The sequence below is a fragment of the Diabrotica virgifera genome, chromosome 8 (genome assembly GCF_917563875.1).
Source record: "Diabrotica virgifera virgifera chromosome 8, PGI_DIABVI_V3a".
Taxonomy (NCBI): Eukaryota; Metazoa; Arthropoda; class Insecta; order Coleoptera; family Chrysomelidae; genus Diabrotica; species Diabrotica virgifera.
In genome coordinates, this window is record NC_065450.1 from 90,064,874 (window position 1) to 90,084,692 (window position 19,819).

The window sequence follows — 19,819 nt, forward strand, 5'->3', positions numbered from 1 at the left end:
TCATTTTAGTATACAGGGTTGGCCGAAACTCGGAATGAGTATTTTCTGAGTTTTCTTAAATGGAACACCCTGTATTTTATTATTGTAATGAAATGTTATTTTATGGTACTTTTTAATTTATTAAGCATTCCCTATACCTAACTGATTTAATTCGAGAGTTATTGGTGATTCAAGTCAAACATTAATTGCAACACAAAATAGGTGACATTGTATTAGGTTGCCCGTGAAAATATTCAATAACAAATAATTTTTTGGAAATAAATACATATTAATCTAGACTTATACTTAAAATTGTCAATAATGGTTGAACTATCAAAATACCATCGAAGTTAAGATTGTTGGTGCGATTAACAATTAAGCACAAATTAAAGCAGTTAGGTATAGGGAATGCTTAAGAAGTAAAAAAGTACCATGGAATATCATTTCATTACAAGACTAAAATATAGGGTGTTCCATTTAAGAAAACTCAGAAAATACTCATTCCGAGTTTCGACCCACCCTGTATACTAAAATTAAAAATTTAGCTACACTAATAATTGTTAACAAAAGTAGACTATATTAAAAATCCTTTGAACATAAATAGAGTTTATTATGTCAAACTACTACAATCCTACAGGGTGTGTATATTGCTACAAAATTAATAAGAAAACGTAATTATCTTTTAACCTACCCTGTATAATGTTGTAAAACCTTATATTTTAAGAAAGAAGAAATCGAGGAGAATCCAAAAATGTAAAAATATACAGGGTGTCCCATTTAAAAAAACGAAGTTATAAGCAACTTCCGGTATAACCGGAAGTACCAAATCTATGAAAATATTTTCATTAAATAGATCAGGCTTCAAAACCCCCTTATTCCAATTTTCATAATTCAGTTGCCTTTAGTTCTCGAGATATTTCTAATAGGCCCTTTATCTGCCTCACCCTATATAGTACATAGTTTATTACCTGGTGCTGTATATTTTAACATGTTGCATTTTTAATTCTCAACTAAAATTTAAAAATAAAGTTGTAGGCTCTTCTTGGTGGAGAAGAGTTCTTTGACCATCTCTGTTATTAATGACAGCTCGACATCTATCTGGTATATTTCTTATCAAATTGTCAATATTGTCTTAATCAATTTGTTGCCATTGCTCTTGCATACAGTTTAACAGCTCTTCCCTTATCTGGAACACTAATCCTTGCTGCTGTAAACGTCTTTTTAGTACATCCCAAACATGCTCGATGGGGTTCAAGTCAGAGGATTGAGCAGGCTGTCAATTTGTTGCCATTGCTCTTGCATACAGTTTAACAGCTCTTCCCTTATCTGGAACACTAATCCTTGCTGCTGTAAACGTCTTTTTAGTACATCCCAAACATACTCGATGGGATTCAAGTCAGGGGATTGAGCAGGCTAGGACAATACCTGAATAGTGTTCTGCTCTAAAAAATTTCTCATGATTCTTGCAACATGCAGTCTTGCGTTGTCGTACATCAACACAAAATTTTCTTCTAATTGTGCAGCATATGGACGAACAATAGGTTCAAGAATATGATCTCAATATTTGCTGTTAAAAATCCTTCAACATGAACGAGGTCAGTTCGAAAACCTGTTGAAACTCCTGCCCAAACTATCAAAGTTTCTTCTTGATATCCTTCAACTTCTTGAACGATTTGCAAGTGAGATATGTTGCCAGGTGTTCTCCACACCATCGATCTTTGTGAATCAGGTCATAAACCAAACCTGAATTCATTGGTGAAAATAGGTTTGCCCATTCTCGTTCTTGCCAAATTTGATGTTTTTCGGGCCACTCTAATCTCCTTCTGTAATTCCCACTGGATAATACTGGAACTGTAATGGGACATCTAGCGTGAAGATTACCCTATGCAACCTATTTCTGACAGTTTGAGCAGAGAAATTAACGCCATTTATGTTTTGAAGCTCACTTCTTTTCTAGCTAACAGTAAAAATGTGATCCTTAATGCCTGAAGGTGAACAAACCTGTCCTGTACTGGTTATGTTGCTCTTGTTAGACCAGTGTGTATTTACTTACATCACCAGTGTTTCTTGAAAACGCTGCCATAACAGTACCTTTGGTAGAATGCACAGCTTCTGCCATGTGGCGAATGTTCATACCACCCTGTATCATACCAATAGCTCATAACTGTGTTTCACGATCAAGATGATTTCTTTACATATTAACTTAGTTAAAACCACAATTACAATAAATTCAAACTACACTTGCAGTAAAAATTGTACTGAATATACTTTTAAATTAAATAGATAAACTTCAAAAATTTACCTTTTTTACCAACAAGAACACAAACCGATATAGTAAATTGTGATAAGATATGTCCGAATAATAATAAACAAATTTTATTTTAACGGAAAAATATTATTTCTTGTAAACTTTCATTTCTACTACTAGTAGTAATCTTTATTTCGAAAATTGTACAAACATATACGAAGACATATACACATATACACAGAAAGAAATACATGTAAAAAAAGAAAAAATGCAGAAATCCTGTTATATATTTGAATTCATAAAATTCATACCTTATATGGTTCTATCTGCAATAGTAATCCATGTACAGCCTTTTTATACCGAGTTAAATTTGTCTAAAACCCTAGACTCTAGCTAGACCATTTTGATGTGTGTAGTTTCTTTTTGAATTGCCGCTAATTAATTATTGGTATATTTTCAGAACATTGTCAAGTTTGGAAATACCCAAGCCTTAAAGATGACATCAACAAGAACGAATTGATAGAATCATTTAAAGATGGTCAAGAGTTTGCTGTAGAAGGAGCAACACTTAGAGTGGTTCATACACCCGGACATACAGATGACCACATAGTGCTCCATTTACTAGAAGACAATGTCATCTTTAGTGGGGACTGTATCCTGGGAGAGGGCACAGCTGTCTTTGAAGACTTGTATGATTACATGCGTTCCCTGCAGGACATTGCTAACCTACAGCCTGCAACTATCCTTCCCGGACATGGAAATACTATACAAGTAAGTTCACTTTTGTGAACAACTAAAAAATATGTTTTAGTTATGGGAAAAACTCTTAACCCTGCACTTGTCTGACATAGCCCGCTCTTGGTAATTATCACATAATTCAATAATTGGTTAAATTACAACGCCACTGTTACTGTTTATATTCTTCTTTTTATTTTATATAGGCAGTGCTGCCTGTTTTTCTTTAACGGTGCCTTTCATTCTGTCCCTAAATTGTCATTCCAAGTGTTCCTTGGGCGTCCTATACTTCTGTGTAATGTTGACTTGTCCCTGGCTATTCTTACTATCCTTGATTCAGACATCCTCCTATGTGTTGATTCCACTCTTCTTTTCTGTTCTTTACCCAGGTATTTATATTGTCTACTCCACATATGCGTCTGATTTCCTCACTTCTTACCCTGTCCTGTAGTCTCCAGTAATACTTAAGATCTTCATTTCGTTGGTCTCCAGATGTCTTTGTGTTTTGCTTGTATCTGGTCTTGTTTCGACCGAGTGAGTCATAGCTGGCCTAATAACTGACTTATATCTGTGGTGCAAAACCCGATATGTCAAAAAACGTGATTTTGCAGCAGATGAGTTTAATAGTTTGCGGTGTTGTTACATAGATCTACTGGTTACATAGATGCGTTTAGCCATGTAGGGTTTTGTCATCATATTCTTCATTGGCCAATGTTCATATTGGCATTAAAAACGAAAAATCGATAATTTTTGACATATCGGGTTTTGCTTTAGTACCACAGATATATTCAGGCCATTATTTCCACTCTTAGGTGTTTGTTTTTCCAAATTGTGTCGTTTAGTCATCCGGCCGTTCTACTAGCTTTAACTTTTGGCCTTTTACCTCTTCTTCGATATTGTTGTCGGCTGATAGATTAATTCCCAGGTATTTGAAAGTTTTTACTTGTATAATTTGATTGTCTAACTCAAATTTGCATCTTATTGGTTCTTTGGCTATTACTAATAGCCCAGTAAATGATCGGGAAATACGGCGATACCGTGTAATTTTCAGGGGCAACTCTGAATTGCATGAAAATTTGGATTTAGGTTCAACTTACCCTCCACTTCAAAGTTGAAATTGTGCCGTTGGTTGCTTTTACTTGGGGGGTGACAATCACCCCTTCTCGGGGGTGAAAAAACATACGTTCAAGATAAGACCGGAAATGGATAAATTGACTGGTTTTAAGCAACTTTTTTTTATAGAGTTTTTTATATAAGTCAATACTTTTCGAGTTATTTCCGATTGAAAATGTTTATTTTTCGACAAAAAAACTACGTTTTTAGACGGTTTTTCGCAAATAACTCAAAAAGTAAATATTTGATAGAAAAAAATATTCTTAACAAAAGTGTAGCTTATAAAAAACCGAAACAAATGGTGTATCAGTAAAGTCTATCAATCTAGTAAAAACAAAGTTGTAGCTCATGAAAAATACGTTCTTATTCGTCTAGTTCCCAATCGAATATTTCAAGGTGAAATCACCGAAAAATTAAGCACTTTTCAGGAAAAACCCATTCAAACTTTTTTAAAGTGTTTATAAAAAGCTTTATTTTGATTGTTTATAAAAGTTTCTAGCATTAAAATAAGCGAGTTACACTCAAAATAAAGTTTGCCCTCTTTTTTTTTTGGAAAAAAAATCATGAAAATCTCCTCGTGTTTAGCTCCCCAAATGAAATTAATCGCTACCGCTTTACAAACAATTTACTTACTTATCTATTTTTTATATGATCTGTCAGTCTCACCGGTTTAAAGTGCTTATTTTTCAAAGGGTTATAGTTGAAAAAGCTTGAACGGGTCACTAATCACGAGTGTATGCAAATTTTGAACGGCCATATCGTAACCAATTTTTGTCTTACGGAAAAACAAAATGAAACTAGCATATTTATAAGAGCAAAACCTACATTTTTTTACTCTTAAGATTTTTCTTATCACTAATACTTTTTAAGTTATTTTGAAAAAATGAAATTTATCAAAATTTTTTAGAAAATTTCTTTTTACTATAAAAACAATTTTTTTCAAAAATAAGCACTTCAAACCAATCAAACTTACAGATCATATAAACAATACACATATAGTTAAAATAAATGGTAAAGCGGTAACGATTCATTTTATTTAGGGTGCTAAATAGACGGAGGTTTCACGATTTTTTTTACCAAAAAAAGGGGCCAACTTTTTTTAAGTGTAACTCGTTTATTTTTGATGCTAGAAACTTTTGTAAAAAAACAAATATAAAATTTTTTTAGATACTTTAAAAATGTTAATAAGCTTCTCCCGAAAAGTGCTTATTTTTCGGTGAATTCGCGTTGAATTTTTCTATTTGAAATTAGACTAATAAGGACGTATTTTTCATGAGCTACAACTTTGCTTTTACTCAATTTATAGACTTTACTGATACACCATTTTTTTTTCGTTTGTTTATAGGCTACACTTTTGCTAAGAATATTTTTTTCGATAACATATTTACTTTTTGAGTTATTGGCGAAAAACGGTGTAAAACATAGTTTTTTTTTGTCGAAAAATAAACATTTTCAATCGCGAATAACTCAAAAAGTATTGACTTACGTAAAAAACTTTATAGAACGAAAGTTGCTTATAATCTGTCAGCTTATACATTTCCGGGTTTATTTTAAACACGCGTTTTTCACCCCCCGAGAATGGGTGACTGTCACCCCTCCCCCAAGTAAAAGCAACCAATGACACAAATTCAACTTTGAAGTGGAGGGTAAGTAGAGCCTAAATCCAAATTTTCATGCAATTCGGAGTTGCCCCTGAAAATTACAGTCCAAAACGGTCATTTATTGGGTTATAAGCATTTTACTTTATGTAGATGAAATGTAATAAAATAACAAATAAGTAGTTTATTGTTTATTAAATAATTTGCAATCATTATGCTCATTTAGAGAAAACCCAATAAATCAAAATTAGTATTTTTTAAAATTTTACAAACAATACACGAAAATAAATATGGGGTCTGAGAGACTAGGCGCGATCACTGATTAATTTTTACGGATGCGACCAGTGCAGTGTTAATAAGGGTATTCCGTTCTGTACAAAAACTGATTTTTATTTAAAAATGAATAAACATTTTCAGTTTCTTTGCAATACGAAACTATAGCCGTATCATATTATTTTAGTTCAATCAGAGAGTGCCGCAAGCATACCTACCGGTTTCGAGACTTATCAGTCTCTCGTCAGGGAGTGCATATGCAGCTCTCTCTGACTGACCCAGAATAATCCCCGGCGTCCAGTCACGGATCACAACGAACAACTAAAGAAGATGGGAGAATTTTACGATTTATAATTCACGTCCCATCTAACATTGTAAAATTCCCTCATCTTCTGTAGTCTCAGCATCAGTTCCGGCTTGCATTTTTAGAAGCCCCGGAGGTGTAACCAGAAAATGGTCCCAATAGTTTTAATCTGGTGGAATGTAAAATAATATTTTAGTTTATGTGCTATTAGAATAAAACTTGACTTTTTTCTAGCAGATGTCGCTATGGCATCCCTGCCATTTCGTTCGTTGCAATGAGTGACTGGAAGCCGGGGATTATTTTGAATCAGTCAGAGAGAGCTGCATATGCACTCCCTGACGAGAGATTAATAAGTCTCGAAACCGGTAGGGGTGCTTGCGGCACTCTCTGATTGAACTAAAAGATGATACGCCTATAGTTTCGTATTGCAACGAAATTGAAAATGTTTTTTCATTTGCATTTTTACTCCGATCGCAGTACGGGGGATCCATTTTCGTTTGAACATTACTGCGCTGAGCAGATGGGACGTGAATTATAAAATTCCCTCATCTTCTTTAGTCTGAGCATCCGTTATGGCTTGTATTTTTAGAAGTCTCGAATGTGTAACCAGGAATGTTGTTCTGAAGCTATTTCCTTGTGGCATTTTTATAATGAACTATTTTATTTAGTATTATTTTGTATTTTGACAACGACACCCGACTTGGGCGTCGAAACGTTAATAAATTCATTTCTTTGGTAAAATTGTGGCTTATTTCCCATTTAAAATAGTTCAGTGTAACCAGGAAATGGTCCCAATAGGTTTAATCTGGTGGAATGTAAAATAATATTTTAAATTTTTTTTATTTTACTTTATGTGCTATAAATTAAAACTTACGACAGTTTTTTATTTATTTTGGTAGCTAACAATTTGCTTTTTGCCTTGCAGAACCCCGCTGAGAAAATATCCTTCTACATCAAACATAGACTCGAACGTGAATCACAAATAATGGAAGTATTAAACAATAACCGCTCAAAGTCCTTTAATGAAGAGGATCTAGTAAGAATGATTTACGAGGATCTCCCTGAAAGCTTAACCAAAGCTGCCCAGAATAATGTTAATCACCATCTGCTTAAGTTACTCAGAGAGCAAAGGGTGAAGCAAATGGACGACAAATGGCAGGTGTCAGATTTCAACGAAGTCAAATGTCGTTAAAAGTATTATTTCATTGTAATTTTAGAGACTCCAAAGGCTGTTACTATTTAAGTTGTTGTTAGGCTCGTTATTGTGATAGCTAGTCATAGGTTATGTTATAAACAGCGATTAAGTGGCTAGAGGGCAACGGACCAAAAAATAAAATTGGCAGAGATGGTGAAAAGAAGACTTAGAAATTGTAGTATGTTTTCGTTGATTGTTCATTGCAAATAAAGTGACTGTTCAGCTGCTAATATGTTGGTCAAAATCGCTGCTTTACTACATTTAATGTAATATTTGGTTTTATTTCTAATAGAGATGCTATCGATAAGGTATTTGTATTATGTATCTATATTGAATGATTAATTGAATAAATAATTTCCTAAAATTGATATTTTTTATTTGTTCTTTTGGAAATGCTGGAAATAAAAGCTCACAAAAGACTGAAATTGCTCTAAAACCCTATAGATGGAAACAAAGCAGATTTTCACAGAACAAGAGCACAGATAAGGCGACTACTCCGAACTAAAAAGAGAAGCTATTCGCTCCCTGCATGACTGACGCGACACCTAGCGTAATCGCCTGAATTTTTGGCGAACACAATTTGACGTTAAACATATGATACAGATATGACATATTTGACGTTAATGTAACGTCAAATTACTGACGTTTATTTACCATTTTTGGTAAAATTTATTATATGAACAATAAGTTTGAGTGTCAAATAAACGTCAAGTTAAAAAGCGAATATTTGGAAGTTCTCTGAAGAAAAGATCAATTTTAAGGGTTTTCTTCACTTTTTTGTTATAGTTTAGTTGTCGGTGTTAACATTAATTAAGTGTACATCGAAAGCAATTAGGCAATGTGAATTATTAGTACTAGATTTTAACATCAGCTGGGTCTATTGAACTATTAATTTTTTGGTGTGTGTGTAACACAAAATGGAAATATATGACGATAGGAATATACCACCAGATCGGGGAAGGAAAGAAAGTGAGTATGAAAATATAAATAATAAAAATCAAATAAAAAAAAAATGTACTCACCGGAGGGACCGCAGACGTTCGGAAACAATTAGCGTCTCTTTGCAAAGACAATGACGTCGACTTTCCAAAGTAACAAGACACTTACTCAACACACACACTACACATTACTCCCCTGACTTAGTAATAAGTTATACAATTACGTGGCTAAAGGTTCTAGTTCTAAACCAAAGCCAGAATCAGAGAAAAAAAAATCAAATCGGCAATAATAAGGTAAGCGGAATATCGAAAAAAATTGTTATTCAATCATTATTTCCCAAAGTTGTCATATTTCGACGCTACGGGCGCTGGCATAGTTTCGTGTATCCCCACCATGGTCACGCACGGAGCGAATGTAGAACAGCAAATACGAGAAATGGACAGAAATGAAGAAGGTGATTTAATAATGATAGATTAGGGTTAACGAAATAGTAGACAGGCTAGCCAAATCCGCCCTAGAAATAGGCGAAGAACTTCCCATGAACTTACTACCCATTTCGGATATTGATATTATTAGCAGACAACACCAAAAAGAAAATTGGCAAAGGTATCATCGAAACACTAGAACTGGTAGTAATTACAAACAAATGCAGATTGAAATTCCCATTAAAAGATGGTTTCATTCTGTATCAAATCGGCATTTCATAAGAGTTATAAATAAATTGAGATGTAATCATGCTCTTACCCCCTTCCCCTTCATATGTACAGTTTGGGTCTTACAGAGTCACCTAACTGTGAGTGTGGAGTAGAAGGTGATCTACTACATATTCTCCTCGAATGTTCACATCAATCAGTAAATATAAACAAATTTTATGATAATCTTAAAAATATACTAAAAATTCAACTTCCCGTTTGAACAATTTGATATTTTCTGAAGATAATACATTAAAAACAATTTACGAACATATCAAAAACTGTAAATATAGATTGTAGCAATAAAATTTACCCTGTATTTAAGTAATTTTGTTAAAACAAAGCAGGCATGTTTGTTAAAACAAAACAAACATGTTTGTTTTGTTGTTATTTTTTTAAACCCTGTAGATGTAAGTAATTATTGTATATTATAATTGAAAAAAGAAAAGAACAGGAAAATAAAAGCAAAAAAAAAGAAAAAAAAACTAGGAAGATGTAATTCTCCGAGATGTTGAATCGGGTTTATGTCTTAACGTAGTAAAAAAAAACAATTAATAAAAAATAATAATAAAAAAAACAAATTAAAGATATAAAAAAATACAAAAAAAATACATATATATTTACAACCAAAACAGTGTATTATTTAGATAATAATTGTAATATGTTAGTTTGTTATGCATTTAGAGTTAGAAATACAGAAAAAATTCCCCTAATTAAAAAACATTTGTTTGTTTTTAAAATAACAAAATGTCTGGCTAATTGGCTCGGCCAAGGTCATCAAATTCACACAAAAAAAAAACAGAAATCATCGAAAGGTGGAAGAAAAATTTTACGGAATTTACTAAATATTGAAACTGAGATGGAAGAAACACATATTTCATTCTGCAGATGTGAAAATACCAGCACCAACACTTTAAGAAGTAAAGAATGCGATAGCATCTTTTAAAGATCAGAAAGCGCTAGGAAATGATGGTATAAATGGAGAATTGATAAAAAAGGAGGAAACGTTTTACCGTTGATTGATAAATAGGTATGTATATCCCTATATTTATCAACCAACAATCAAAAAATTATGTGACTTTATTCTGAGAATATGGGAACAACAGAAATGCCTATTAAATGGAAGCGTTATAATTTATAATACCTGTACCTACATAAGAAAGAATATTAAAGACCAATTTCGAAACTATAGAGGCATATCGCTTATTAGCACAGCATATCTTTTTATTGACATCTTAATTTAAAACAATCTGCCGTTTTTTGTTACAAAGTAATAAGCATTAAGTAATATTTATGGCGGTTAAACTATTGACATGTGGCGAACATATCCATTAATATGCCGCTCTTAATATTAGTCTATTAAACTACTATTGGTTCTGAGAAAAACATGAATTACCACTACACTTTTTGTTCGCTCACACTATATCACTAGGCACTTTACGTTTTAACCTGCACACTGTACACATCTGCATCTAGTTACTTGCTAGTTGGTTTGGGTGTTCACGCAATCGGTCCTTGTATTTTTTTATTCGATATGTAAGTTCTTCCATTACATAAGTTATTTCTGCATCTCGATGTACGACGTTGTTGGTGATATACCACGGTATTTTGGATTGGAACCTTTGTATAATTTCTATATTAGAATTTGCTTTTGAGAGCAATAAACCACAAAGAGAAAGTAATCGAGCCTGTCCAGTCTTCTACAACTATCTTTGGGGCTTGTATGTATTATTTTGCAAGACAAGTCTTTTTTGGTTTTATGGCGTAGACTTGGGTGTCAATTAGCCAGTCACAACTTTTTTTTTCTATTCATACATGAAGAAGGCAATGAGGTCCTTAGAGTTCCATAGCAAACTCTTCCACAGCTCTCTACTCAGTTCAAAAGCTGCAGCTGGCCGCTATGGACTATCGCTCACCACATTTATCCATTATACATCTTCTTCTTTGCAAGACAAGTTGCGAGATGTTTTTTCTTGTGTTTTTAATAATGATGGCAGTGTCATCGTGGGCGGTTCCATCAGGATGCATGGTATGGTAAACTATATAGTATGGAATTTTTAATACAATCTTTGACGTTAACGTAGGACGATTGAGCCAGTAGTTGTCTATTTTCATCTTTTTTAATTTGTTTCGGTAATTTTCGGGACTATTTCTGTTACGTTTTCTATTTTCTGCAATTTCCCATTCTTCATCCTGTCTGGAAGTGCTCGTAATTTTTTTTGTGTTTATTAGGCAATCTGTTATAATATACAGTGATGAGCGCACTAATGACCGGCAAAATAACGCAAAAGATGGAAAACATATTAAGTTGTGAGATAAAAAGAGATGAACCTAGTGGAGGTGTTAAATTTAGCGATAGTAACTTATAGATTGACATTATATTGATTGTTTCCCACCTTTAGACGTATCGGACGAATTTGAGAAATGCCAGTATCACAGTGACAGTTTTAATTGGCATACTCCTCTGATACGTCTAAGGTGGGAAACAATCAAATATAATGTCAATTTATGTTACTATCGCTAAATTTAACAACTCTACTAGTTTTATTTCACCATTTAATATGTTTTAATAGGCACATTTTATCTGTGAAAAAATGACATGAAGAGATTGTGACCAGCGCCACACATCTCTATAGAGATAATACCTATTAAATTACTGTATGTACACATATTATTAACTTAGCTACTGTAACAATATTAATGTCTGTGCGGCAAATCTAATGGTGTCAGTCTCTTTAACCGTTTTGTTTCCTGACTGTTGTCTAACAAATTAATTGCAAGCACATTCGCGTGGCTTTCAAGACGTACGATGTATCTCCACTATCACTTCACTGACGGTTTTCGTTTCCAGATCATTGTAAATATCCCTGTTAGTAACAAACCACGGAGCATCGATTATTGAACGTAACTACTTGGACTGGAATCTCTCAATTATGGATACATTCGATTTGGATGCTGTTCCCCAGACATGGGTTCTCTAAGTTAATCGCCTTTCTAAGTGCATGCCCAAATATTTTACAGAGATAACCGAGGGAATTACCTTATTATTTATTGTTACTGTAGGTGATTCACTATGACATTTTGTTCAAACAATATGGTTTGATTTTTGTTCATTTAATTTAATTCTGCAATTTTGTGCCCATGTATTTATTTGATTTAATACTCTCTGGAGTTTTGCAGCAGCTTCGATGGGATTTTTGTCTACTGCTAGGATTGCAGTATCGTCTGCAAAGGTGGTGGTCGTTGTATCACGATTTGTGGGTAAGTCGTCTGTGTAAACGAGATACAGTTGTCCCAGAACGCTTCCCTGCGGTACCCCTGATCTGATGGGATATAGTTTTGTATAGGCTGACTCAAATTCACTCGAAAGTATCTTTCTGATAAATACGACTTCAGAAGTGTAAATAGTTCCTCTGGTAAGTTCTTTTTCAGTTTATACAACAGTCCTTGATGCCAAACTTTATCAAAAGCCTGGCTAACATCGATAGTCGGAGAGATAGAAGCGGATTTTGTGCGTGATAAGTAATATGGAAAAACTATACGGGGATATGTTGAATTAGTTGTGTACATGACTTTCACCAACGGCCGGAAACCAGAGTTGGGGCCGAGGGTAGTTATAAGGGGTCAAAGTCGCGGATTTTATTATTTTTTTATGACGCTCATGATCGAGATAGTGCACCAAAATTTGGTAATAAGTAGGTCATGACGTAACTAAGTAAAATCTCTAGGGGCGGAACGCTGCGTGGCCGACAAAGGGGTGGGGGTAGGGGTGAATATAAAAAATATAAAGGGTTTTTTGCGACGTTCGTGATTGAGATAGTGGACCAAAATTTGGGAATAAGTAGATCATGACATTACTAAGTAAAATCCCCAGAGCCGGAAACCAGAGTTGGGGATGAGGGTAGTTATAAGGGGTCAAAATCGCCGTTTTTATTATTTTTTTTGTGACGCTCATGATCGAGAGAGTGCACCAAAATTTGGGAATAAGTAGGTCATGACGTAACTAAGTAAAATCTCCAGGGGTGGCACTCTGCGTGGCCGACAAAGGGGTGGGGCAGGGGTGAATACAAAAAATATAAGGGGTTTTTTGCGACGTTCGTGATTGACAGAGTGCACCAAAATTTGGGAATAAGTAGACCATGCACAAAAATGGGAAATCTCCAGGCCCTGACCAAGTACCATCAGACTGGCTCAAACTTCTGGATGACGACAATGTCTCACAACTAACAAACATTTATAACCATATATACGAGACTGGAATGATGCCACAGATATGGTTAGAGTCTACATTTATTCCACTCCCAAAAAAACCTAATACATCATCATGTAAAGACTTTAGACTAATTAGTCTCATGAGCCACTCTCTCAAGCTACTTCTTAAGATAATTCTTAATAGAATCAAGCAGAAATGTGAAGAGACAATGGGAAACAAACAATTCGGTTTCAGAGAAGGATTGGGAACAAGGGAAGCTTTGTTCTCAATGTTAACATTACTTCAACGATCATGGGAAGTACAGAAACCAATTTATGTCTGCTTTATAGATTTTGAGAAGGCGTTTGATAGAGTTCAACATGATAGGTTGTTTCAATATCCAGAAATGATTGGAATAGATGATAAAGATCTGAGACTTTTACAACATCTATATTGGAATCAAGAAGCTTCTATTCTGGTAGACGGCGAAGAAACAGACAAAATTTGCATTCAAAGAGGTGTCAGACAGGGTTGTGTGTTATCCACAACTTTGTTTAACGTATACTCAGAAATAATTTTTAATGAAGCCTTGGAAGGACAATGTGGAGTTCGAATCGGGGGTGAAACTATTAACAACATCAGATATGCAGACGACACCGCGATCATGGCTGAAAACATCGAAGATCTTCAATTCCTTATAGATCGAGTCACTAGAGAATGCTACAATAACGGACTTAACATAAATGCAACAAAGACAAAGTTACTTGTGGTTAGTAAACAAGACGTCGGCCCTATGCAACTAATTGTCAGTGATGAATCAATAACAAAAGTTAACCATTTTAAATACCTAGGATGTTGGATAAACCAGACACTAAATCCGGATGAAGAAATTAAAACTCGTATAGAAATTGCAAGAGGAGCATTTATGAAACTTAGATCTATTCTGAGCAACCCTCAGCTGAACTTACAACTAAGAATAAGTTCCTAAAATGTTATGTGTATCCTGTATTACTATATGGATGTGAAACCTGGATCATGAAGGTTAACATGATGAACAAATTTTTGAGATGTGGTCATATCGTAGAATGCTCAGAATATCTTGGGTTCAACGCATTTCTAACAGAGAAGTCTTAAACAGAGTAGGTCAAGGCGAAGGTGACTTAATGAAGATGATAAAAAAGAGAAAACTTGAATATCTGGGGCATATAATGAGAGGTAGCAGATACAGGATGCTGCAGTTAATACTCAATGGAAAGATCGACAGAAAAAGAGGAATTGGTCGAAAGAAATATTCATGGCTCCGAAACCTTCGTCAATGGACTGGCTTATCGGCAGATCAATTGTTACATGCCGCACAAGATCGAGAACGATATCGGCAAATTGTTATGGAAGCTACCCACGCCTAAAAATTTGGGCACGGTACTTAAAGAAGAAGAAGAAGACATAACTAAGTAAAATCCTCAGAACCGGAAACCAGAGTTGGGCATGAGGGTAGTTCTTCAAAATAGCCGTTTTTATTATTTTTTTTTGTGACGCTCATGATCGACATAGTGTACCAAAATTTGGGAATAAGTAGGTCATGAGGTAACTAAGTACAATCTCCAGGGGTGGAACGCTGCGTGGCCGATAAAGGGGTGGGGGTAGGTGTGAATATAAAAAATATAAGGGTTTTTTGCGACGTGCTAGATTGAGGAAGTGCACCAAAATTTGGGAATAAGTAGACCATGAATTAGCTAAGTAAAATCCCCAGAGCCGGAAACCAGAGTTGGAGATGAGGGTAGTTTTAAGGGGTAGAGATTTTACTTAGTAATGTCATGATCTACTTATTCCCAAATTTTGGTGCACTACCTCGATCACGAACGGCAAAAAAACCCTATATATTTTTATACTCACCCCTGCCTACCACACCTTTGTACCCCAAGCAACGTTCCGCCCCTGAAGATTTTAAATAGTTACGTCATAACCTACTTACTCCCAAATTTTGGTGCACTATCTCCATCATGAGCGGCACAAAAAAAATAATAAAAACCGCGAATTTTACCCCTTATAATTACCCTCGTCCGCCACTCTGGTTTCCGCCTCTGGGGATATTACTTAGTTATGTCATGGTCTACTTATTTCCAAATTTTGGTGCACTATCTCAATCACGAACGTCGCAAAAAACCCCTTAAATTTTTTTATATTCACCCCTGCCCCACCCCTTTGTCGACCACGCAGCTTTCCACTCCTGGAGATTTTACTTAGTTACGTCATGACCTACTTATTCCCAAATTTTGGCGCGCTATCTCGATCATGAGCATCACAAAAAAAAAATAATAAAAAACGGAACTTTGACCCCTTATAACTACCTTCCTTCCCCACTCTGGTTTCCGGCTCTGGGGATTTTAATTATTTATGTCATGGTCTACTTATACCCAAATTTTGGTGCACTATCTCAATCACGAACGTCGCAAAAAATCCGTTATATTTTTTATATTCACCCCTACCCCCACCCCTGTGTCGGCCACGCAGCGTTGAGCCCCTAGAGATTTTACTTAGGTACGTCATGACCTACTTATTCCCAAATTTTGGTGCACTATCTCGATCATAAGCGTCATAAAAAAATAATAAAATCCGCGACTTTGACCCCTTATAACTACCCTCGGCCCCAACTCTGGTTTCCGGCCGTTGGTGAAAGTCATGTACACAACTAATTTAACCTATCCCCGTATATTTTTCCATATTACTTATCACGCACAAAATCCGCTCCCAGCTCTTAGACTACGAGGAATGCTGCTGAACAGTAACTTTATTCTTCAAATATTTTATTTATAACGTTGACCACTCTGTGAACTTGTTCAACGGTACCATGCTCTTTCCTAAAGCCAAATTGATAGTCGGGTATCATATTTCTGTCTGTTAGTATTTTTAGAAGTCTTTTTTCTATTATTTTTCCATGATCTTAGACATTACTAGCATTAAACTAATTGGTCAATATGAAGTGGGCTCATTTGGAGGCTTTCCTGATTTTTGTATAAGGATAATTTCCGCAATTTTCCATTGGATTGGGAAGTGTTTTAGCCTTAATACTGCATTACACAATTGAGTTAGCATTTTAATTGCTTTGGTAGGTAGATTTTTAATTACCTCACCTGTGATTAGTCACCAGGTGCTTTCTTTTTTGTTAGATTAATGTTGATTATGTTTTGAACTTCTTTGGTGATACGTGTAGTGTGTTTTCTCCTGTCGGGGTTTGGTTCTGTAGAAAATTGTAGATTTCTTGACCGTTATTTGTTGCAGCAGCTAGTATAGGTTTGAAATCTTCTTCTAGGTATTCGCCGAAAGTTTCTGTCTTTTCATTGTTTGTTCTGGCCCATGTTCCGTTGGATTTTATAATTGGTGGGATTTGACGATGTTGCTGTTTTAATTTTTTTGTAGCCTTCCGTAGCGCATAATCGCTGGCATCTAATGGCGTTAAATTTTCTAGGTATTCTTGAACGCTCTTATTTTTTTAGTTGTTTTAGTAGTTCCTGCTCGGTAATGTTTGATACTTTGGTGTATAGTATTGTTGATTGCCCTCTGGTTATATTTGTTGAGCAGTGTACACTTGTGGGTATTGTATAACTGGGGGTGGTATTTGTTGTATTGTTTGCGGTGTCATAAATTAATTTGTCCTGTTTGTACTTATTGGGTGTTCTGATCGACCCAATTTATTTGACTGTATTGCTGCATATTAGAGGAATTAAATCCTCTTGCCATTTTCTGTTTGTTATTTATATCCATATAAAAAACATCTAATTATTTTTAGCATGGTGATTAAAATCTAATTACTATATCTTGCTAATGTGTGTACACTTACTGATTTCTCGTTATCGGGCCTGGAACTGGTTTTTGATTCCCAGCGAACGATGTTCTCACTTCAAGGACTAGCGGTCGACTGTAGCGGTACACTACACAAGCAAAAATAGAAGAAATTTAGTAAGCGAAGGAAATACTTAACAGATAGAAAGAATACTTCGAAGAGCTTCTAATTTCTAAAGAAATAATACGAGAAACTAAAGAAAAACAAGAGCCCAGGAAAGGATGAAGTAACAGCTGAAATGTTTAAATATGGAGGATCAGTACTAATTAATCATGTGAAAAAGTTGATAAAAGAAATTTGGGAACGAGAACACATACCAAAAGAATGGACTAAAGCCACGCCGTGTCCAATTCACAAAAAAAGGCGACAAAAGTTTATGCCATAATTACAGTTGCACTAAATACTAAACGTTGCATATAAAATACTTTCAGTAGATATAAAAGACAAGATAACAAAAAAAGATAAATAATGACAGGAGAATATCAATTTGGATTCAGAAGAGGACGCAGCACAGTGGATCAAATTTTCCTGCTGCGTGAAATACAAGCGGAAAGCTACGAATATGGGAAATCTACAGTGGCCCTATTCATCGACTTTAAACAAGCTTTTGACAGAGTAAAAACGAAAAGAAACATGCAAGGCACTATGTGAAATTGGAATTAGTGAAAAATTAGTAAAAACGATAAAAAGAGAAACAGAGAATAGGGTTAAAATACATGGAAAGGAAACAGATAAGTTTAAGGTCGGTGAAGGGGTACGACAAGGAGAAAAACAGTCATCATTGTTGTTCAGCATCCTTCTTAAAATTTTATTGTTATCAGAGAAGCCGAAATTAACAGGAGGGGACTTGCATACCAACGAAAACACCAATTCTTGGCGTTCGCTGATGACATAGTACTGATAGCCAGATGTAAACTAGAATTAAATGAAATACTAAAAAGACTAGAGGCGATAGGGAGAAAAAAAAGGGATATACATAAACGAAGAAAAGACTCACTATATGGAATGGACAGAACAAGAACACACACCTGACAATAAACACAGAAGGAAAAATATATAAATTCGAAGAAGTAGAAAGATTACAATATCTAGGAGCGATATTCACGAGGAGACCAAATATAAAAGAAGAAATCAAAGCGAAAATTATGGCTGGTAATCGTTATATCTTTGCTCTAAACAACTTAAAGAACATATCTAAAAGGGCTAAGATAAGGATATACAGGGTGTCCAGAAACTCTACCGACAAACGAAGACAGGAGATTCCTAAGATAATTTTAAGACAATTTAACCCAATTCACCTAGTCCGTAAATGCTTCCTAAGGGAGCTAGACCTCTTTGAAGATGGCGTCTTGTAATTAGTTTTTCTTAAATATCTCCAAAACGCTTCTAGTTAGAAAAGCGAAAATTGGTACGCGTATTTATCTTCCAGAGATAAACCGATTTCATCTATTGCAAATTTCTAGTACCGGTCATAGATGTCCGTTTTGGGTAGGGCAACGGTTATTTTATCGCATAACTTTTTTGTCTTAGCATTTTTTACTCTGGATTATTAAATTCTTAGCATAAATTTTAAGCATTTTTTACTCTCAATTATTAAATTCTGAGGTATACTAGTACTAAAAGGTACTATCTTGCTCTAAGTCGATAGGACACACCGTTTTCTAGAAAAATCGATCTGAAAATTTTTCGTCTCTTGAATTTGAAAAAAAAAATAATTTTTTTTTCAACAATAACGGTGTATTTTACCAACTTAAAGTAAGAGTTACTTTTAATACTAGAATACCTCATAATTTAATAATCTAGTAACAAAAATGCCTTAAAATTAAAGACAAAAACTTATGCGATAAAATAACCGTTGACCTACCCAAAACCGGCGCATATTACTAGAAATTCGCAATTAATGAAATCGATTCATTTTTGGAATATAATTACGTTTTTCTAAATAGTTTTTTTTTTAAATGAATAACCATTTTCAATTTCGTTGCAAAACGAAAATACAGCCGAACCATATTCCAGTCCAATCAGAGAGCGCTGCAAGCACCTCTACCGGTTTCGAAACTTATTAGTCTCTCATCAGGAGGCACATATGCTGCTCTCCCTGATCCAACCAAAACAAACCCCAGCGTGCAGTCCCGAATTGCAACGAAAGAAATGGCATAGATGCCCTAGCGGCAACTGCTAGCAAAAGACTAAGTTTTCACTCTAATGGCATACAACATATCCCACCAGAATGAAAACAATGGGAACCTTCTCTAAAGTCTCGTTGGAACTTTACCGCGCTGAGCAGATGTGACGTGAATTGTAAATTGTAGAATTCCCTCATCTTCCTTAGTCTCAGCATCCGTATGGCTTGCAAATTGTAGAAGCATCGGAGGTGTAACCAGAGAAGGTTCCCATTGTTTTCATTCTGGTGGGATATGTTGTATGCCATTAGAGTGAAAACTTAGTCTTTTGCTAGCAGTTGCCGCTAGGGCATCTATGCCATTTCTTTCGTTGCAATTCGGGACTGCACGCTGGGGTTTGTTTTGGTTGGATCAGGGAGAGCAGCATATGTGCCTCCTGATGAGAGACTAATAAGTTTCGAAACCGGTAGAGGTGCTTGCAGCGCTCTCTGATTGGACTGGAATATGGTTCGGCTGTATTTTCGTTTTGCAACGAAATTGAAAATGGTTATTCATTTTTGATTTACATTTACTCTGTGTGGAGTATG

At 35.0% G+C, this 19,819-nt stretch overlaps 1 protein-coding gene across 1 annotated transcript in view; it reads left to right on the forward strand.

Annotated features, from left to right (window-relative positions):
- LOC126890807 (endoribonuclease LACTB2) overlaps positions 1–7,809 on the forward strand; it is a 32,320-nt gene extending 24,511 nt beyond the window's left edge. Inside the window, exons 4-5 of the mRNA XM_050659997.1 lie at positions 2,688–2,998; positions 7,176–7,809. Coding sequence (XP_050515954.1) covers positions 2,688–2,998; positions 7,176–7,442 — 578 coding nt within the window. The 3' untranslated portion in view covers positions 7,443–7,809. The remainder of the gene's footprint in view (positions 1–2,687; positions 2,999–7,175) is intronic.
- The last annotated feature ends 12,010 nt before the right edge of the window (positions 7,810–19,819 follow it).